Source organism: Lygodium microphyllum, chromosome 25 (genome assembly GCF_053477565.2).
Source record: "Lygodium microphyllum isolate KBCC chromosome 25, Lygodium_microphyllum_v1.1.10, whole genome shotgun sequence".
Classification (NCBI taxonomy): Eukaryota; Viridiplantae; Streptophyta; class Polypodiopsida; order Schizaeales; family Lygodiaceae; genus Lygodium; species Lygodium microphyllum.
In genome coordinates, this window is record NC_141159.1 from 24,794,434 (window position 1) to 24,817,577 (window position 23,144).

At 39.1% G+C, this 23,144-nt stretch overlaps 1 protein-coding gene across 11 annotated transcripts in view; it reads left to right on the top strand.

Moving 5' to 3' along the window:
- Nucleotides 1–23,144, top strand: part of LOC148013990 (pentatricopeptide repeat-containing protein At2g03880, mitochondrial-like) — a 42,307-nt gene that overhangs the window by 15,970 nt on the left and 3,193 nt on the right. For 5 of the 11 annotated variants that reach the window (XM_087666727.1, XM_087666726.1, XM_087666724.1 and 2 more), the window contains one exon: nucleotides 9,211–13,289. The exons of 1 other annotated variant lie outside the window; for it this stretch is intronic. In XM_087666727.1, coding sequence (XP_087522853.1) covers nucleotides 9,801–12,548 — 2,748 coding nt within the window. In that variant the 5' untranslated portion in view covers nucleotides 9,211–9,800 and the 3' untranslated portion in view covers nucleotides 12,549–13,289. Of the gene's footprint in view, nucleotides 1–9,210; nucleotides 13,290–17,169; nucleotides 17,988–23,144 lie in introns of those variants that run through there. 5 more of the 11 variants (XM_087666729.1, XM_087666733.1, XM_087666734.1 and 2 more) reach the window with 3 other exon arrangements.

The following is a 23,144-nucleotide window of genomic DNA, read 5'->3' on the forward strand; positions in this document are numbered from 1 at the left end:
GGAGGAGGAGAAGGCAAGTTCTTCCACTTTATCATGAAGCGAAGAAGTAGTCCACTATGAACCTGTCCCGAGAGCTATCCCTATCCTTAAGGAGGAGGAAGCATCATCTTCAGATGATGAGGAAAAAGTTCACTAACCTGACATCACCCCACCGGAAAAGCCATTGCCGCGCTAGGTGAAGCAGCTCTATGGCCACAATAATCCTATGCCTGCATCTGTTGAGGAGAAGGCAAACGGACCAAGGAGGTCTTAGAGAATAGAGGAGCAAAGGAGGGCTTTTGCTCACATAGTCAATATGGCCTTGATGGTTGAGATTATGAGAGAAGTAAAGGAGCCAACTGACTTAGAAGAAGCACTTGCAGATCCATCATGGAAGGCTGCTATGCAGGCGGAGTATGACAACATAATGAAGAATGACACTTGGGAGCTAGTGGATCGACCAGCAAAGCGGAAGGTTATTGGCACCAAGTGGATCTGGAAGGTAAAGTACAAGGCTGATGGTACTTAGAAAAGTACAAAGCTAGACTGGTTGCCCAAGGATTTTCACAAGTTGAAGGGTTTGATTTTCAAGAGTCATTTGCCCCAACTGCCAGAATAACCACTATTCGCACGGTACTTGCAGTGGTTGCCCACAAGAAGTGGCCAGTGTACCAAATGGATATTAAGTCAGCGTTCTTAAATGGTGACCTCAAGGAGGAGGTGTACGTGGCTTAGCCACGAGGGTTTGAGGCTCCCCATTCTGAGAACAAAGTGTGTAAGCTGAAGAAGGCATTGTATGGGCTCAAACAAGCCCCCAGAGCATGGTACCAGCGGATAGATAGGTTTTTTTTAAACCTAAACTTCAAAAGATGTGCCTCAGATGCTAACTTGTATGTTTACAGGGATGAAGGCATTTGGCATGACTGAGTGCAAGGAGATAGCTACACCTATGGAGGTGAATGCAAAGTTATCCGTCGAGGATACATCAGCACTAGCAGACATTTGGAGGTATAGGAGGTTGGTCGGCAGTCTGATCTACTTGTGTAACACCAGACCAAATATCAGTTTTACTGTTGGTGTTTTGAGCAGGTTCTCAAACAAACCTCATGAGAGTCATTGGAAGGCTGGGATGCGGGTGCTCAGATACTTGAAGAAAACTCTTGACTATGGTATCACATATAGTTTCGGAACTTCTCTTGTGGGGAACTGTGACTCAGATTGGGCAGGAGACATTGATTCCAGGAAGTCAGTTTCTGGTTATTGTTTCTCTTTGGGTTCAGGAATTTTCTCTTGGATTAGTAAGAAGCAGCCAACAGTGGCATTGTCTTCTACCGAAGCAGAGTACAAGGCAGCTTGTTTTGCTGCATGTGAAGCCGTATGGTTGAGAAGGATTCTATGGCATATGGGAGTGCAGGATGAAGAACCAACTGTGCTGAGATGTGATAATCAAAGTTGTATCGCCATTGCCAAAAATCCAGTGTTTCTTGCACGCACCAAACATATAGAGATCCAGTATCACTATGTGCGTGATTTGATGGAGGATGGGATAGTGGAACTATGAGGGGGGGTGTTAGATATGATCAATGCCCCACCCTCATTAGGTGCTACCAATGATCCATGGTGCTCAAAGTTGTAAGGCCCCCATTATGAGGAGAAGCCAAATGTGAGCCCAGACATTGGTTGAGTCCTGACTTGTATATTAGATGAGGTCTATGTGACCGGATGGCAAAAAGGTGACTGTTGTGGGTCTAATCTTTGGGTTAGACGGAGTGGTTAAGCTGGTAGCAACTTGAGGCGCATTGCATTGAGTTGTGGTGTAAGGGAGTTAAAAGGGGCTCCTATTGTGGGGTCCGGGGGCCGCAGAAGTGGCCCCTGGCTGGGGGGTCCCAGGGGGGCCAGCGGCCCCCCTGGCGGGGATCCGAGGGCAGTGCCCCCGGCTCGATGGTAAAGGGAATATTCCCTGGCCGACTAGTGGAGGCTCATATGGTAGGTTGGTCAGCAGGCCGACCTAACGACCTTCGCGGGCTATAAAAGCTAAACCCCTTTGCAGCCATCTTCCAGTCATCTTTCACCTAGTCAGAGTTGTTGTTTCAGCTAGCCTTAAGCTCTTCACCTATCTTCTGTCTAGATCGCCATCTAAGCTTCACACAGTGGAAGCGCACGGGTGAACAGAGCCATCTTTGTATCAGTTGTTTGGAGTTAAAGAATTTATTGATTCTCCTCTTATCTGTTGTGTATTCTCTCTATCTCTTTCTCAGATTCTATTCGCTGCGCCGTGTAATATTTTACAGTAGAATTATAAAATCATATTTTATTATTAAACATACTAAATTGATTATAAGACATTCTCTCCGAGGCAACCGAGGCAACCTCCACCTCCAGGCGCTCCAGCCATCCCTCATCCTTATCAGTATTCCTCTCAATCCCAGCTAGGAATTTTTAGCACCTCAACCATTTAATTGATCGTCACAGCTTGCTGCATCGGATTCTCACCATCAACAAAGTATAACATGCTCTGCTCATCAGTTTTTCAATGATGAAACTCAGTACTTGCGACCATTTATGGGACCCAACTCCCTTCATCATTTCTACAGCTCCATTGGGCGACTGCATGCCGTTCAACAAGTGGCAAGTGCGTTGTTTGATCAATACAATCATATCATGACTGGGTAGGCTCCTGTCAATTTCTTTAATGTTCAGCCCGAGTACAACACAGGCGCTGTTGGACATGAAGCTGGAATTATTGACAATTCTGATGATCATGAGAACCACAATGAACAAAGCGGACCTGATTAAAGTCATGTGGCAAGGTGCGGTACCTCAAATGCTACAAAGGAAACTAGGAACCCCTGATGACGGCTAACTAGTTCTTGTGATTGGCCTTTTCGGCCTATCTTTTTTATTTGGCCAGCCACATTCTTGGCCTACCTCTCTTGAAGGCCTAATTAGGGTTCATAAACTTGTTTAGGCCTGATTGATTTGTTTTCCCTTTGTTTGAGATGTTGTCACTGATGGTTGACAATTGCTTTCAATTCAAATGTGCCTTTTAACACTCAGCTGTTGTTTTCCCGTTTAGTTAGAAATGTTTGATTTATGAGAATAATAGTTTTCAAGAAAGGATCTAGTGAGCACACACACACGCACATCCTTGATCCTAAATGTTGAGACAACAAAAGTGTCTTTCCGTGAATTTCAAACCAGTATCTAGCGAGAAGACTCATCATAAGGTGTTATGCACAACCACCCTTTTTGTAATCTACTTTGGAGGTCCTATTTCTAAAAGACCGATGAACATTTATATTGGAAGTGTGTGCATGTTGTGTGAGGTTTGTGTATGAGAAAGATCATTGGAGAGATCACAAACAATGCTAGCATGTTGTAGCTTTGGTTCGGACATGAGGTGATATGTTCATGATCTAGCGGTCATTATCTAATATGTGATGTTGATGTTCATCAAATATCTTCCATTTATTTATAGATATCTTCTACACTATGTTTTTGTTTGGTACCCAATGTTGAAAGGTCTACCAAAAAAAAAGGTACAAATGGAAAATACCTACAAATTGTCTTATTAACAAATAAGAGTTACAAATTGTACCCCACCATACTTGGTATTCTCCTTCCTAAAGCATCGGCATAGAGTACAATTTCAAGGTGACAAATTATTGATTGAGTTCCTTGACTATTGCAAATACTATAATTCTAGTCTCAATTCACATGGTAGTGTTCAAACCTTGGATACTCTCACATACCAAGTACTTGGCAACTCATGTTTTCATAGTTGTGGAAGTTAAGAGTATCCTTGATAAGTAAGGATTGGATTCTCCATGCAACTTGAAGGTCTTTAGCAAATATTAGGTAGCGTAGCTACCACTAAATTATGGTATGATCCTTTGGGGCCAACAACTGACATTTCAACATCTAACACCTAGCTATGTTGTTTAAGGAATACTACAATACCTTTAGATTAAGTAATTTTTTCTTTTGGGGACATGCGCAATGCTATTCTAGGAAAACACAACTAGTAATAACTTTATGTATTTCTTAATGCCTCCAATTCCTTAAATGAACCAACTTTATCTACTAATAAGATTATTCAATGTTTTTCCATAACGATTTTAAATAAGCAATAATGTAATGAGAACATTCCTAGTCTATTTGAGACACTCTAAAGGTCAAGAGCCTCTACACTAAGGTAGGGGCGTTTTTCCTTTTCTACAAGCCATTGTAGGCCATTTGGGTATGACCCTAAAAGGCATGCACATGTGTACTCCAATATCCTACTTAAAGGCACATCACTGATGGAAAATGTACTTGTATTGAATTGATAATCTCTCTGAGTCACACACAGTCTCTCTCATCCTCTTCCATTTGAACTTATTTGCATCGTAAATGAGAACCTTAAAGTTTACTAGACCTTTTTTCTCAATATATGTGATAGTAAATTCATTGATTTTAGTTTTTGTTTACTAAGTCATTGTCACTTTCAAATACATAGTCCTTATATACTCGAATTTAATTTAATTATTGGCGTTTACTTTTGATATTGTGGGGTAGTCTAATAACCAATAACGACTAGTGTCAATCTTGGCCATTGCCTATCTTGGGCTTGTATTCCACTTCCTATAAATAGAACTAGACAGAGGCCGAGAGGGTAGGCGGTTGAGGAGTCACTTTCTATTCTGTGTACTCCACATTGGTGGAGACGGCGGGCAACTCTTGCTCGATCTGCCCAGTCCCTTTTGGCACACTAGTTGTCCAATTTCTCCACACCAAGCTCCTCACTCTCCTATATACGAAGATGGATCTATGTATCCCGAGTTCACTACATAGCCCGTACAAATGGAGCACATGTTTCGGGCAGTATCCAATATATTGTTATAGGTCAACAACACTAACCAGACCCTGCTCAATTTCCTCTCATCCAAAGCGTCACACATTCACTGGCCAGATTCCAAGATTTGCCCCAAGCCATTTTCTGGATTGCCAACCAAGGATGTGTTGATGTAGCTAGTTCATTTCAAGAATGTCTCTAGCTATCATAGCTGGTTTGAGGAGTGGAAAGCAATGGAGTTCTGCACGTTGTTGGAGAATGTCGCCGCAACCTGGCTCATCCAACAACAAGAAGGGATTAAAGGTAATTGGCTAGTTTTAAAAGCATTGCTGATCCAGAATTTTGCACATCAAAACATTACACAGACGGCACTACAATAGCTCCATGTTTTGAAGCAACAACAATTGGAGCCAATCGCACAATTTGCGGTGAAGATGAACTAGCTACTATTGCAGGGAGATCCCACAATGTCTGAGGACATGAAATTATTTTTCCTCTAGTCTCGTTTGCACCATGACATCTCTAGATGTGTTTGGGATCAAGGTCCCTACCTCTTTTCACGCTGCAATTCAGATTGCACAACGTATTGAGGGCTCTTTCCACAACCCTTACCCCTCAACCAACTACACATCGCCACCCAATAGAGTCCAATCCCATTTCCATGGACATCAGCATTCAGAACACCCAAGTGAATCGGCACGCATTGCTTGAATGGGATGCAAAAGGCCGCCCAAAGCGCTTCTACTATAACAATTATGGTTAGATTCAATGGCATTGCAAATGGCTACATGTGCAACACCACCACCACCAGAATGCCTAAGTCCAACTTGATGATGTTGCTACTCTGACCAAATTGCTAGAAAACATCTAGGTGTGGGACTGTGAAGGAAATTGCTAGGGTTTTCACTGAGGACACACGGAGTGTACGACCACGACAGAAACACAAAGAGACAGACATAGACACAGAGGGCAAAACTCAAACCCTAAACGCAAAACTCAAAACTCAAACACAAACAAAAGAAGGGAGAGAGAGAACACAATTCTGAAGTGAATGAATGCTGTAAATGAATGTAAGAGTGTATAGTGTGCTCAAGGGTAGAGCAATGTCGGAGTGTGACGTCCACTGAAGACGGATCCCAAGTCTGTGACCACCAATGAGAGTGTAGGAATGCTGAATAGTGAATGGCAGCAGGCTGGTCACCAAAATGTAGGAGTCTGGAGGCTGGAAACTGGTAAATGCAGTAGTGTACCACCGATCGAATGTTGGAAACTGAGCACAATTTACTGTAAATAGTAGGTTGAAACAATGTCTGAGAGTGTCAAGGCCTGCAATGTTGAAAACGCAGGCTGGCTGACCCTGGAGATGATGGACAGTAGACTGAACAGCAGTCTGGGACAGTCTGGAGCAGTCGCCAACAGCTGAGAGCTGTCGCCTATAGCAATGGATAGGCTGAAGATAATGTGGCTGCAATCGATGATGGTTGGACAGTAGATGGAGGTGTGCTGCAGGCTGGAAATTGGGCGCCAACAGCAGCAGAGGGTGTGTGGGCTGGTGTGACTTGCAAACAAGGATGATGGCTGAATGGGGGTAGCCTGTCTATTCATAGATGTGGAAAGGTGCCCCAAAAATTAGGGTTTCCACTATCCCATTTTAGGGTTTCCACTGAACTTTCTCGAACCACTCCCCGTTTTAGGGTTTTACTCTAAAAGAGCATTTTTAGTGTGTTTTGGGGCTGTTTAAGAGGCTAATCAGCAAGTAATGCATATTTTAGCTCAACATGGGACACTCGTGGAAGAGTATGGCCCGCAGATTCAAGCCGCATCCTCTTCCAGCCGCATGGTATATTCCACATTAGCCCATATAGGTAACACATCTTATAAAGTACTTTTGGATTCAGGCAGTAGTATCTCATTCATTAGTGCACAGTTGGTTTAAGAATTCAGTTTGCACACATCCACAGCACCTCCAATCAAGGTCTTGTTTGGAGGTAACCACAAGGTCCACCACTCTCATACACAAGCCCATTGTACTTTCTTTTTAGCTCATAAAACTTTCAATCATTCCTTTTATGTTTTACCTAGGCAGTTGTTTCCCATGACTTTAGGCTGTGATTGGTTTGTAGAAACCAGGGCTCAATTACATTTTGATTCACAATAGTTGGTTTTACCCGCCTCACTACCTATACCGCTATTTATGTGCTCACATCGAAACCTCACTATCATACACACACAATGCACATTAGAAAGCTCTCACACACGCTTGCAAGATGTCCACACAGTCCTATAGAAGTTCTTCAAGCTATTTCAAGCTGTTTCAACCATCCTCTCACAACTCACAAATCAATTTTCCCACACAGCATGTAATAACTGGGTGTGTGAGCCACATCTTGTACGCAAGCATGATGGCACTCATCGATTTTGTATCGATTTTGGACCTCTCAATAAAGTAACTGTCCATGACCTTTACCCACTTCACAGAATAGATGCCCTATTGGACCAATTAGGAAAGTCCAGGTACTTCACCTTTCTAGACTTAGCTTCTTGGTATTGGCAAATACCATTACCTCCAAAAGATACCCACAAGACAAGTTTCCGAACTCACAGGGGATTATTTCAATTCACTCACATGCCATTTGGTTTGTCAGATGCTGGTAGCACTTTTCAAAGAATGGCAAATACAAATTTTCAAGATCTGATTACTCAAGGTGTAGTGCTGGTCTATTTGGATGATATCTTGATCCACACACAGACATGGCAGCAACACTTGCAAGTTTTGGGGGGCAAGTACTCAAGTGGATCCATGAATATAACCTACAGCTGCAAGCTAAGAAGTGTAGATGGGGTAGTACTAAGCTCAAGTTTTTGGGATTTATCATCTCTGCAAATGGTATCCAGATGGATCCATCTAAAATTATAGCTATCAAGAACTATCCTCCTCCTGCCTCTGTCAAAACCCTCCAAAGCTTCCTTGGGATGGCTGATTTCTCTCGCGGCTTTCTCCCCAATCTAGCTGCTATAACGTTCCCTCTCCGTCAACTCCTTAAGAAAGGTAACAGATACACATGGACCTCAACGTGTTAACCAGAGTTTCATCAAACTCAAGCAAGTCATTCAGGACACTGCCCTTTTAGCTCATCTTGACTTCTCCAAACCTTTCAAGTTACAAACCGTTGCATTGAATCAGGGTCTAGGGGCTGTTCTATTGTAGCAAGACAACCTTCAATAGTGGCAGCCAATCTCATTCATTAGCTGCTCCCTCACCAAATTGAAAGAAAATTATTCAACAACTGAAAAAGAGTTGTTGGCAATCGTGTGGGCTTTCCACAGATTTCATCACTATCTACATGGCACAACAGTATAAGTAGAGACAGATCAACCATTGGCCTCACTCATCCACAAACATCATCCACCAGGCAGATTACTACGCTGGGAACTTGCCATGCAGGAGTACAAGTTTACATTGGTCTAGTGCAAAGGATCACATAACCTCATCGCCGATGGCCTCTCCTGATTTTGAACATCAAGCCATGCAGTTCACCCCTCCACCCATGTCGTTCCCTGTCCACATAACTCAGATGGATGCATTATAACATAATGATCCACTCATCAAACAAATCATTTTGCGGCTGCGGTCTCCCCAACCACACGAACATCCACAGAGATTCATAGTGATGAATAATGACCTGCATTATGCCACCCACAATCAAGAGCCTCGCATCTATGTGCCAAGTTACTATAGCAACATTACCTGGAATTTTATCACAGCCACCCCCCTTCAGGGTACCTCTGCTTCCATAAGGTATTACACAAGCTCATGCTGCATTACTACTGGCCCAAGATGTCGCAATCCATATCTCAACATCTTCTATCGTGCAAGGTATGCTAGAGTATCAAGTCCCCACCTCAAAATGTTGGTCTTCTGTCTCCTATTTTGTTTAGCGAACCATTTGAGCTGGTTGGTTGAGATTTAATGTGACCCTTTCCCATATCTCTCGTGCAACTACCTGATCCTTTTTTAACAAGTGATGCATAAAGGTGTTGCCTCCATTTTATGAATGAATATTTTTTACCTGATGGTTAAGCACAACTCTTTGTATTATAATCTTGCAAGGGTCTTCGATGTTTGGAAATAAGAAATTTGAAGTAGAACACTGGATTCATGGGAATATAGTAATTTGTTTCCAAGATGGATGCTGGATCAGTGTTCTATAATAACCAGCTGATTTCTGCAACTAGAATCAGTCAAGGCTATTTTGAGTGAATTCTCTGAAAAACAAAGAAAGGGCTATTTTAAGTGAAAATAGTCCTTTTCATGTAGAAGGATTGCTTCTTTAGTATGCTTTGACTCCAGAAATGTTTGGCATAGTAAGAGCATCATGTCAATTGTGCGATCACAGATAATGAGTTTTAGCTATTGGAAAAGATGGACAAGAAGGCTCAGAGATTGAGTCATGCAAACTGATATTTACACCAACTACATAGCCGTTGGAGCAGATCCAGGCCACCTATGAAATGGTAAAGAGGAAGTTGGAACTGTCTCTAAAGCTCTGCAGATGAACAAATATCGACAGCAAATATCTTTGCTTCTATGTTGTAATTGTGATTGTGAATGGGAAGAATGGCATGCCTGTGTAATGGGTTTTCTTTGAGGTCTGCAAGGGTATTCCTCCCAATCATTCAGTTGAATGATTGGAATGGGTGATCTTTTCTTCAAAGAACACCAAGACTAGTGCTCTTATGTAAAAGGTACATCATGATTACAGTTACATTCTACGTCATGATAATACATCAATGCACTTTGCTGTAGTGAATCCTTTTTACTGAGACAGGTGAATGTATTGGGCTTGCTGTAGCGGACTATTTTCAGGATGGTTTCTTTGATTTGAATATGTTTTGGCATGACTTCATTTGATTGATACTCCAGTTGTGCATAACAGATGTTGCTAGTCAAGAAGGCTCTGACTGGGTAATGTAGACACTTTGAACCATGCATGAGCAAGATGTCTTTGCTTGGAATAAGATTGTAGGTGCACATGTAAAGCAAGGACAGGCTGAGATAGCTGTGCAACAGTTCTTCCACATGATGCATGCAAGCATTGAGCCTGATGAGGTGACTTTTGTTAATATACTGAAAGCATGCTGCACTTTGAGAAACCTTGAGCTTGGCAAGCAGGCCCACTGTTATGCCTATACTTGTGGGAAGAAAGGAAGTGTCTTTGTAGAAAACACACTTCTTGACATGTATGGAAAATGCAGCTGTCTAAAATATGCATGCAAGGTGTTTAATGAAATGCCTATACGGAATGTGGTGTCATGGACTGTCATGATTTTGATTTACTCTAAGCAAGGACGTTCCAAAGAAGCCCTTAAAATTTTTGACAAAATGGAATGTGAAGGTGTAGTGACAAATGAGGTAACAATTATGAGTGTTCTTAATGCATGTGCTCAGATATTGGCATTGGAACAAGGCAAGTACATACATGCATGCATCGTTGAGCATGGACATGAGTCAAACGTACAAATAGGAAGCAGCCTTATCAATATGTACTCCAAATGTGGAAGCATGGATGATGCATGGAAAGTTTTCAACCATATGGGTGAGCGTGATCTTGTTACATATAACGTACTGATTTGTGGATGTGTGTTACATGGGCAAATGGAAAAAGCACTACAGCTGTTTGGACAGATGGACTTAAGTAACTTGAAGCCTGATGAGGTCACATATGTAGGTATTCTTAAGGCATGCACTGCCTCAAGTGCTTTGCAGGAGGGTAAACACATCCACAATTGCATTATGAGGAGTGGGATCCAATCAAATATTATAGTTGAAAATGCTCTCATAGACATGTATGTTAAATGTGGCAGCTCAGATGATGCTCATAATGTTTTCAGCAACATGCATAAGCATAATGTTATATCTTGGACCACGATGATTTCAGGATATATGAAGCAAGAGGATGCTACAAAATCATTACAATTGTACAGGGAAATGCTAATTGAAAAGGTCAAGCCAAACCAAGTCACTCTCTTGAATATGGTGAATGCTTGTGCCAGCCTTAGAGCTATTGAGCAGGGTAAACAGGTTCATGCTCAAATACTAGAAGATGGTGTGGAATGTGATGTTGTAATTAATAATAGCCTCCTGAATATGTATGTAAAATGTGGGAGTGTGAAGGATGCACACCAAGTTTTTAAGGGCATGGTTAATTATGATGTAATATCTTGGACTTCTATGATGGCAGCTTATGCTGAAAAAGGGTATGCTAATGAGGTGTTCCTTTGTTTCGAACAAATGGAAAAAGAAGGGTTTGAACCAGATGGGATGGTTTTTGTAAACCTTCTCAAGGCATGTAGTATGAAACAGGATTTAAAACATGGTAAGTACATCCATGTGGGAGCCCTGATGCAAGGGCTTGATTCAGAAGTTTTGGTGGTAAGTGCCTTAGTGGATATGTATGCAAAATGTAAGAGCATAAAAGATGCCCAAGTGTTGTTTGACAAAATGACCACATGTGATACTGTCTCATGGACTACATTGATCACTGGGTATGTTTTGCAAGGAAATTCTGAGGAGGCACTCCATCTGTTCAGAAAAATGCTAAAAGGCAAAGTAAGTCCAAACTTAGTGACCTGCGTGAGTATTCTAAATGCATGTGCCAACATGGCAGCCCTTGAGCATGGCAAGTTGATCCATGCATATGTTATTGAAGGTGGGCTCGAGTCTGATAATTCAATTAGCAGCTCTCTGATGGATATGTACTCAAAATCTGGCAGTTTAACTGATGCAAGACAGGTACTGAATAGGACAGTAGATAGGAATGTTGTCTGCTGGACTTCAATGATTGCAGGATATGCTTTGCATGGTAACATTGAGGAAGTTTTGTCACTAGCTGATCAAATGCAACAAGAAGGTGTGCAGCTAAATCACGTTACCTATTTAAATGTGATGTGTACTTGTAGCCATGCAGGGCTTCTAGATCTTGGCTTACATTACTTCTATTTGATGAGTGGACCTTATGGTGTCAAGCCAGTAGCAGATCATTATGCATGTTTAGTTGACATACTTGGTCGTGCTGGTCATCTTGAGGAGGCAGAGGGTGTTGCTAAGACAATGCCTCCCCAGCCTAGCGCTGTAGTTTGGAGGGCATTACTTGGTGCTTGTAGGATCCATGGAGATACTGAGTTAGCCATAAATGTAACGGAGCGTGTCATTAATTTAGAACCTGAGAATGCTGCAGCTCTTGTGCTGCTAGCAAATATCTATGCTTCATCTGGTAGGTGGAAAGATAGAGTACAGACGATTTCAAGGATAGAGGGTCTGCAATTAGTGAAAGATGCAGGATGCAGCTGGATCGAAGTTGGTAACCAGCTGCATCCATTCGTAGCAAACGATACATCTCATTCAGAAACCAAAAGCATTCATGCAGCATTGAACACTTTGCTTATGCAAATCAAAGAAGCTGGGTATGAGCCTGATACTCGGTTTGTGTTGCATGAGGGGGATCCAGAAGATCTCCTTGCTCATCACAGCGAGAAGCTGGCCATTGCCTTTGGCATTATGAAGATACCACGTTGGATGCCTGTTCGTATCATCAAGAACCTGAGAGTTTGCGGTGATTGCCATTCTTTTACAAAGTTCGTGTCCAAAGTCACAGGGCGGGAGATCGTTCTTAGAGATGCTCATCGCTTTCACCAGTTCCAAGATGGTGTGTGCTCCTGTGGGGATTACTGGTGAAGAAGGTTAAAGGATTCTAATAGCAGTAGGGAACGGAGGGCTATTTCCCAAGTCAGCTGATATGCTAGAAACTGCCGGTCAACTAGAAACTGTGGATTAGAATCTCTCCATAAAAGTGGATCATATGAAGAGAGAGGTGTCTTCAGTGCAGTGAGAAGGCAAAAGCCTACTGAATACTTTCCTTATTTATAGACACAACACCCCTTCAAGACCTTTTTGATATTGATAGGCTACACGTTCTTTGCAGTATGACTATTTGCTTTCTCAAAAGATGATACACCATCCATTTTGATACTGTTACCTTAGGGAACAAGGTTCTTTTCCATAGTCAAATAACACAATATCATCAGCCCCCTCAAATATGATCCCTCATATTGTGAGACCGTATCTTCACATATCGTCATTGAGGCTCACAAGCTAGCAACCCCCAAGCAGCTACTTCATTAACCACTTATCACCAGACTACTAATGACATAAGAAGAGCTCCATGTTACAAGTTGGTTCAATGGCTCCTCGCTCTTGGATGACATCATGCCTTATCTTTGTGAACTACTAATTTTACCTAATGCCATGGATGCTTTAGCTAATGGGAGTGCAATTTCAACTTCTATGATTGGTGGATTGTTGAACCCTCTTCTATTGTACATAAATAAAAATCCAATCTCCTTTGTAAATAGTAATAAAACTACCAAAACATAAAACTATTTGCACACACTATGACCTACTCTCCCAAGTTAGGAAGCTTGCTCCAATTTTGCAAGGGGAGGAGACCAAGACTGGATTGCGAAGACGAGTACAATCAAGACCGAAAAGATCAAGAGACTAGAAAATCATGCCTTAAATTACCTTCACGAATCCAAGGAGTAATTAAGAAATCAAAACCTAGACCAAAACAATTAATGATTAGTGGTGATGTAAAGGTAAAAAGATGGGCGCACCTTGGGATTCTAGGCTGTGCAATTTGACTTTTTTAGTTTTGATAAGAAAAGTAAAATATTGGCAATTCAAAGTTTTTATAGAAAAGGCTCACAAAAATACTTTTTGCTTATTATAAATGGCAACTGCATAGGCACCATTCCTCTCAGTCCCCATAACACCATCTCTACCTATCAGATCTAGTGAATGAGGATACGTTGGGATTCTCTACTTGATAAAGACATGAACTAAATTTGGAGGCAAGCACGTGGAGAGTGGGCCATCTAGAGTTTCAAGTGTTGACCAACCTTGAGAATTTGGTTGACAAGTATGAAATTGCTAGGGAGCTTATAGCCAATTGTGGCCTTGGTGACTATATCAAAGCCACATCAACCCACATTCACATCCTAACTTACACTAGACTGATCTAAAACTACAACCTAGCCAACAAATTAGCTAGATTTATATACAATTGAAAAACCAATGGGAACTACAATAAACATGAGGCAAGCATTGGGATCGCTCCAAAGTTAGTAGAAGAGACCTCAGGCTTCAAGATTGGATCAAGAAAGTATATTAAAACATAAAAAACCCCCAAGTCTCGATGGGATGAAACTTTAGTAATGAGAATTAATGGAGCTCAGTAAAGTTGGTGGCTAATGAAGGAGTTCTCCTAAGAGCAATTCTAGAAGAAAAGATAGGGTGACAACATAGCCATTTCATCATCTTTTCACCTACAACAAAACCTTGACTAGTAGAGCCAAGATCCTTAAATGGGTCCTAGAGGTTATATTGACATGAAGCTCAGTTAAGCATGACTTAAACGATCTATGGATGGAACTTGTCATTGAATCTCTAGCCAAGATTGAAATGGTTATTTCAAAGGATCCTAAAGTAGAGCTTAATTGCATAGAGACTAGGCACAACATCATCAACTATAGCAGCATACCCATTTGCTTCATTGTTATCACTATAGGAGTACCCTTCCATGAGATCCTGCCACCACACATAGAGCCATCTATACTATCCAAGGATTCATATGAGAACATCATAGAGAGAAAAAAGAGTTGAAGAGGAGAGACATTGAATCCTAGCTCTAGTGATGACCCAAGCAAGAAAAGAAGTAGAGAAAAGAGAAAGAACTAAGCTCATTCTTGGAGGGCTCCGACGAAGGAGACACTAAAAATGTGTGATTGATTGTCGATGTTGTTGAGAAGATGTTGCAGAAGGAATGAAAGTTATTAGAGGAAAAAATGAAGCAGTCGCACGAAAAGTACAAAAGAACCATTAGAGCACTTATAGAAGAATCCATACATAGCAAGAACTAGACCATTGCACAACAACTAGCAAATCTCATAGTCTAGAAAGGAGAAAGCAACTCTAGTAGAGGGAAGGAAAAGGTGAGAGAAGAACCAACCATTGATTCAATGACCCTTCATGGGTTGATTGCTCAAGTAGAAACCATGTAGGTACAAATCAGTGAGTTGGCAAAAAGTAAGATGCACACCTAAGGTCATTGTCACTAATTTAGAAGAGATTCCTTGTTCAACAGAAACCATGTAGATGCAAGTCAATGAGTTTGCAAAAAGCAAGACCCACACCTAAGGTCACCATCACTAATTCAAAATAGAGCCCTCGCCCAGCAGACACCTCAAAGAATGCATAAGAATCTTCTAGGGGCAGAGCACAATAGGAAGAATTGGGGCCCTTGAGCATTTGTGCAAAGAGTAAGAAAGGTAAATGCACTCAAGGCCAATCAAGAACTCCAAGATAGGTTGGAACAGACATGAGACGAATGCAAAACCTTCCTGATAGAATTTGAAAAGTAGATTGAGAAGCTCCAAGTTTAGCTAAAGGAGTGGGACATAATGCTCAAAGATCTTTAGGAAAAATAGATGCAAGAGCTTCAGACTCAACTAAAGGAGTGTGACTCAATGCTTAAGAAGCTCCAAGATCAACTTAAGAAGTAGGAGGCCGCAACAATGAGTGAGGTTCGATGTAAACTCAAGGGGCAATATCTAGCTCTCAAGAACTACGAGATAGAAACTATGGAATTAAGCACACAATTGATAGAGATTAGTGACTAGCTCATACTTGTTACAATTGAAGTGACCCAAAAGAAGGATAAAATCCATCTATGTGAAAGTTGGAAATTGAAGCATCAAATATAGGGCCAATGGAGTACTTTATATGTAGGTTTGCAAGAGACCATCCACACTAGCTTGGCAAGGGCTATAAGCATGGTAGAAAATGCCACACAAAGGCTCTACAAGACAACCCTAATGAAGCTCTCCAATGATCTAGGGGTAGCCTTGTGTAGTGTATTGAGAATAATTTATTATGCTTTTCTTAGTTTGTTGCCATGGCTACCTTGTGCTGAATAATGAACTGTGGCATGGCCATGTTAGAGCAATTCTTTCGTATTTCTCTATTTCATTAGGAGTACTTTAGTAAGATTTTTGGATTAGAGTAGGATTCGTTTACATTGGCATCAAAGCTTGACTTTTGGTCCTATCGTGGAGTCATTTTCATGTCACAATCTAGTTACACACATTAGAGTAGGGAACTATAGTTAGAAATTTAGTCACAATGCTTGGTTACATTGTAACTATGACTAAATATTCCATGGTTAATCTTGAAGGACATGGCTAAGAACTAAAGCAAAATTGTGATATCCTAACATTGTAGTAGGTCATGACCATTTTTTAGAGGTATTTTGAAGAGTAGTGGTCAAATAAGGGTCTAATGGACGTAATGGAGACTATCTTCATCACTACTTTTCACAAATAGGGTTTTCTCTTTGCTCTTTCAAGCATGGCAAGCTTGCACAATGGATATCTCCAATGTCTCTTTCCCTAAGCCTCTACAGATATAGCCAACCCTTGATCTTATTTCTCCTAATCAAATATCACTTGGAGAGTACCATATTGGTTAAGCTTTGTGTCGATGTTGGTAGTAGCACCTCAATACAAATTGCAATGATTTTTCTATTGTCAACATTGAAGGCCATACTGCACTCCTTGAGCATTATGTTTCATTCTCCAAATAGTTTAAATAAGGAGAGTAGCAAATATATTAAACTCGATCATGGTTTCACCTCTATGTTGAATCTATCAATTGCTTCTAGGCATTAGAAGGTCCTTTTGTTAGCCTTGAAGGCATTTACCCACTCATTCTTCCAAAATCCTCTTCAAGATTTGGAGGCTTGAACCTCAAAGACATTGTCCTAAACTTCCATGTCTAGGGTTTAAAAGGATGGAAAGCTCATCCTATGTTTGTTAAACATCACTTAATTTGATCTCAAGGGCTCATCAAATCCATAAAATGGATTCCCTAGGATTGAATCATGACATGAATGCCTATCCTACTTCATTAAATTGATTTTAACTCTCTTTTCAAGCATTAAACAATCCATTTTGATTATTTGAATGCCTAACCTTGACATTGGCTTGGTTGAATGTCATTCTTGAAAAACTTTAATTGAAAATATATCAAAGAGTATAAGAGAAAGTTATAAAAGTAGTGAGTCATTGCTAATTGGTAACCCCTATCCCATTCCTTGTTACTCAACCCTTGTATAATTTAATTCCTTGCACAGCATTGAAAATCACAAGGATTCCTTTCACCCCTACACTTCCTTCATATTTTCTTAGCCTAGCATTGGAATTTCCATGTTCAATATCTAAGAGAAAAAATTAAATGCTAGGTGAAATAGTAAGACAAAAGAGAGATGCCTCTTTCTTGAAGGGGTGCATAATCCTGGTTCAGAAGGTACTTTGCCCACCCTTGGTGATCTAGAGCTTGAAAAAATATTTGCAGGTGTATGTATCTTAGAGGTTTTCCTATTTAGATGATGTAGGGATTGAGATCCTGTATATTACAACAATAAATTGGTTATCTAAAGGGTTACATGTATAAGCAAGACCAAAGAATAGGGATTACATGTTGTGAGTTACCTACATGTATTATAGTTTCATCATAGATATTATATAACCATATTTTGATGCTTACAAGTTATTATTCTTTCCCACACATATCTATAACACTTTCCATAAATCCCACAATGTTTTACATGTCATTTGCATGCTATAGGTGATTACAAGTTACAAACATAGTTAATAATAGTAGGAAAGGAAACAAGCTACTAGAAAGGAAGGAAATAGACGATAAGAACAAAACAAGGGAGGAAAAAAAGATGAACACTAAGGTTTTTGGTAATTTGAATTTAGATTTAATCATCATTATCATACAATCCCAGACATATCATTAACATAAGGTAGCCAAGACCCTATGTCATTAATATAAAGGATATCATAATCATAATTACATGATGTTAAAATAGATATTCATAATAAAAATTTGTAGTAATAATGGGACCAAAGCCTCCACTTATATATAGTAGAACTTCTGCTATGGAGGCATTGGTCCCATTTTTTCACTTGTAAAACATCCAGGAGGTATCTGACTATGGTCCTAATTCTTGACATTGATTATCATACTGACACTATCACTTTTTAATTCCAAGAATAGATTATTTCTTTGACTACTGACCTTGAGATGATTTTTTTTTCACTTGTTAGTCACACACAAGCAAAACAAGCTCTTTGAAAACAACACAAGACATGTATGATTTTTGTGACTAAAGAAAAAACTCCTGAATCTTCTACAGTGATCACTACCTAGATAAAGTTCTTAGATTCATATAGGTACTGCTTTGCAAATGATTATCAACCCAAATCGCCACAGTCTCAAGGAGACCTATATCACAAAATTGAACTTTTTCCTTAGGTTTCTCCATTGCAAAAAGCTCCGTATAGATGTAGTCCTTTACATAAAAAAGAAACTCAAAGATAAGGAATTGAATTATTAAACAAGGGTTTGATTCATCCTATTTTTTTCCCTTTTGGTGGATCTATTTTATTGGTAAAAAAGAAAAATAATGGCTATAAGATCTACATTGATTATAGAGCTTTAAACAAAGTGATTATTAAAAATCCATACCCTATTCTAAGAGTTGATGATTTGCTTGATAAATTTAGCGGGGGGGGGGGGGGGGGGATTTTAGCAAGATAGATCTTAAATCAAGATATCATCAAATCTGTTTGGATTTAGCTGATGCCTTTAAGATTGTATTTATGACACAATTTGGTCACTATGAATTTATTGTTATGCCCTTTGGTCTCATTAATGCATAATCTATATTTGTATGGATGGTTAATAAAATCTTTTTGGATTATCAAGGTTTTGTGATTGTTTTCTTTGATGATATACTTGTTTTTAGTAAGCTAGGAGTAGAACATAAGAAACATCTTAGTATTGTGTTTGATTTGCCACATACAAATCACTTGTATGCAAATTCTACTAAGAGTTCATTCTTTCAAAATCAAATCAAATATTTGGGACACATAGTTTTTATTGAAGGTATCCCGGTAGGCCCTAAGAAAATTTAAACTATCATTGGCTTAATCCTAAGAATGTGCATGAAGTTCAATCTTTCCTGAGATTAATGGGTTTTTTATCTAAAATTTATTAAAAAAAATTTCATTGATTGTCTCATCTTCAACTATGCATTGTATAAAAACATTGTTTTTAGTTGGGGCCCTAGTCAACATAAATCCATTGATACTTTAAAATATCTAGTGACCCATGTAAGTATTCTTCAAGTATTAGATCTACAATATTTATGATAAAGAATGATTGAATGTATTTCATACTTTAGAAGTTTGGAACAGTACTACCTGATGAGATCTAAGGTTCTCCTCAAAATAGATCAATAAGAAAACATTCACTAAACCAATCTCTTATTTCTAATCAACACATTAGATGGGGTTTTTTCATTCAAAATTTTCATCTAATGATTCAATATTAGCCAAGCCATCTTAATGTGATTGTAGATGTCTTGAGTCATAGACTAATAAAAAATATATCATCTAATCATTTGCTTGGTTTTGATCAAATTAAAAGTATATATTTGAATCATTTTTCTAGTGTTGAAATTCAAACTTTGATGCAATGATTTCCACTTATGTTTTAGACTTTGATTTTTCTATCATTTGACAAAGATTTTAGAATAGTAATGCCATCATTTTTTAATTACACTTATATGAATGGATTTTTAATTATCAAAGAAAATTATTTGTTATTGCACATCTCAGAAATATTGCAATGACTCAAATGCACGCACATGCTTATAAGGGATATAAACGAATTCGGTGTACCATAGTTGCATGCAAGTAATGTTTTTACAAGACTCCATTGAAGGACGATATTATAAAATTTATGTTTGAATGCATTGTGTTCTAGTACATTAAACATCATCAGGGAAAATATTAGGGGTTGCTTATACCTCTACTTGTATCTAATGAACCATAGGAACAAATTTTGATGGATTTTATTATTGGTCATACCACAATGTCGCACCATGACCTGATTTGGATAATAGTGGATAGATTTAGCAAATATGCTTATTTTCTTGCTTTTAGAGATACTTTGTGTGCTCCACAAGCCGCTAAACTTTTTCATTAATAACTATCTTTCCACATCACGGGTTTCTTAATATCATACTTTTTGATCATGATGGTCAAATTTAAAATTATTTTTAGGTAGCATTGCATAAAAATCTAGGTTCTAAGATGGACTTTATCTCAACTTTTCATCAAGGAATAAATGGCTAGATTGAATTGACTAATAACACTATTCTTGACCTTCTTAGATCCTCCATTCTCAATAGATCAAATAACTAGTATCAGCACCCCATATTTTGCTATGAATAGAGCACCTTTTGAAGCTATTTATGGAAAGAAATTACCTATCTTCATGACCATTATCGATACTCATGTTCCAACTCTGCTGATACCTTAGCTAGCGATCATAGAAAAATTCTAGAAGAACTGACTAACAAGATCAAGCAATCACAATTGTGATATGTCACCCAAGAAAATAAAAAATATAAAGCTATTATGGTTATGAATTGAAAAGAGGAGGTTAAATCCATTGAAATGCATTCAAAAACCAGATTAGCTCCAATGTATTATGGCCCATTCCATATTGTTTATAAGATCAATGATAATGCATTTAGATTGGGAATTCCTCCTCATTGGTAGGTTCATAATTCTTTTCTATTAGTTTGTTGAAACCTTTTAAGGGAACACTTCCAATTACTCTTGTTGTAGACAGCCCTCCTTTGTTAGAGAAGACACATAAATTTTAATTCCTAAAGTAATTATTGACCCCACGACTAGACCACAACTAGAATAAAAAATCAATCTCATAGGTATCTAGTAAAATAAAAAATTCATTCTATGGAAGAATCTTAGTGGATTCAAAAGTTAGCGCTAACTCTGACTTACGACCACCTAATAAATGCAAACACTTATAGGCACATTAATATCTCAGGGGCATAGATTCTTTGCATAAGACAATGTTTTTTGTAAAATTGGAGCCCCGAGAGGAACACCAAGGAAAAGGGAATTCTCTTGCAAGAAAATCTATCTTGTAACATCAACAAGCTTGTTTTTCATATTTCATATGATCACAATGAAGAAAAGAACACCAGGCACAACAAATCTTCATGCAGCATCATGTAAATCTCCCACGGTTTTTAATAGAATCAACCATCTTCTTCAATATCTTCATAAAATCCATCAATAGAACAAAGAAAGCAAAGAAATACACCATCTTTGAATGGAAATACATCACATAGTATTCATCTTCAATATCTTCATAGTCTTCTCTCTCAATCTCTCATATACAATCACTTTGTTTCAGTAGAATTGGCTATCTCTGACTCTCTCTCTCTCACCATCAATAATACATCATATCCTCACTACAATCTCTCAAAAATTACTCTCAATAATCACTCTTAGGTCGTGAATACCCCTCCCAAGAGGTATGTCTGATATGAAAGGTCACCAGAGCCACTACAGTGTCTCTTCACAGCTCACTACTGTCACTTCACTCTAGTCTTCTCTTGAGTCTTCAGCAGCTACTTCTTCCACTTCTTTCAGCTCTTTTGCACTTGTATTCACCTCTTTCCAAGGTTAGAAAACTTTCCTCAAAGTCACACATACATTCCACAGAATACTTACAGAATAGTCTACAGAACAGTACCAGAACAGAGACAGTACAGAAACAGAACAGAAGCAGAACAGAAGCAGAAGCTCTACAGAAGACCTATAGAAGGTTACAGAAGGTCATCAAAACCACATAACTCATTCTCAAACCATTCCAAACTCTCACAAAACATTCAATAAGCTTTCACAATATCTCATTCTTCATCAATCAATACTCCATCCCTCCTAACAGAAGACAATCAGAACAAAACAGACCAAAACAGAACAAAACAGAAGGTATACAGAACCATTCAGAACCTATCAGAATATCACAGAACCATCAACAAACATCATGATCTTCCAAAACACAATCAATATCATCCAAAACACTCTCAAAACACTTCCAAATCAATCAATCATCTCATAAAATCAACCATTCAGCTCTCAAAAACAACAAAAATCAGCCAAAAAACAAGTCATTTCAACACTCAACATATCCCCACACTTAATAAGGAAGCGTCCTCGCGACCCAGGAAAAAGGGAATACAAGTTCATTTAAAAGCTTCACTTTTGATCTTCAATAGCTTCTTACAAAGAATCCATCCACCACGACCCCATCTTATAACCTGTTTCTGATATAAAAATACAAAGAAAGGAAAACTCTTTTGACATTAACACCTCTTATCAAACTAAAAATCACCACAAATTTATAAAGGATATAAGAGTTTGCTTCTTCTTCATCAGCATCATCTGCTTCAACTCTCCAACCACGACCCCATCTCTACAAATCTCCAAAACATAGCTCGTACACAAAATCCAATAGGAAACCACCACGTTCGTTTGACATACATGAACTCACAACACAAACACTAATACACAACCATCTGAATGACTTCTTCAAAAAGAGAAGAGTTTGGCATTAAAAAGCTTGCACCATACATTGGAAAGGCATCAATGAAGATGATCCCTCTTAAAAGATTGATGTTGTCGGAATCGATCCATAGATAAGGATTCATCTACAAAGTTTTTAGGAGGATTTTGGAAAAATTGGAGACAACACATCCTTTCCAATAGGACCAAGTATCTGCTAGGCAAACAGAGGGCATGAAAATACAGTATCTCCAACTGTTGGGAATCAATGCTAACATTGACATTCATGCACAACTTTGGAATAGGCTTTGAATCAGTATGAGAGTGCCTATGCATATACGCCAGGTACCAAGCAAAGTGAGCAGTTAATCTCACTGAGGGATCTGCAGACTGTGAATATTGTTGGGCAAAATGAACATAGTTTGATAAGCTTGACTTGAAGCTGTCCATTCCCCTGGAATAACTGGCCAATTAATTTGCGGTCCTGTAAGGCAATCATCCGAACTCCATCCCCTTCTTCTGGAAATCTGAGTATCAAAACCGTCACAGTCACTAACCAACTGAGGTGGTTGAGATATGGAAGTGTTAGGAGAGGGTAATGGAATAAGGGAAAGTGGATGTAGGGAAGGATAAGAAAAATCATAAAAGGAAGAAAAGGTTAAAGAAGGAGTGGCAGAAATTTGTAAGGAATCACTAAGGAAAGGTGTTAACTGATAAATAGGAAATGTGGAGGGTACATTTATGAGGGGTGAAGGACAGG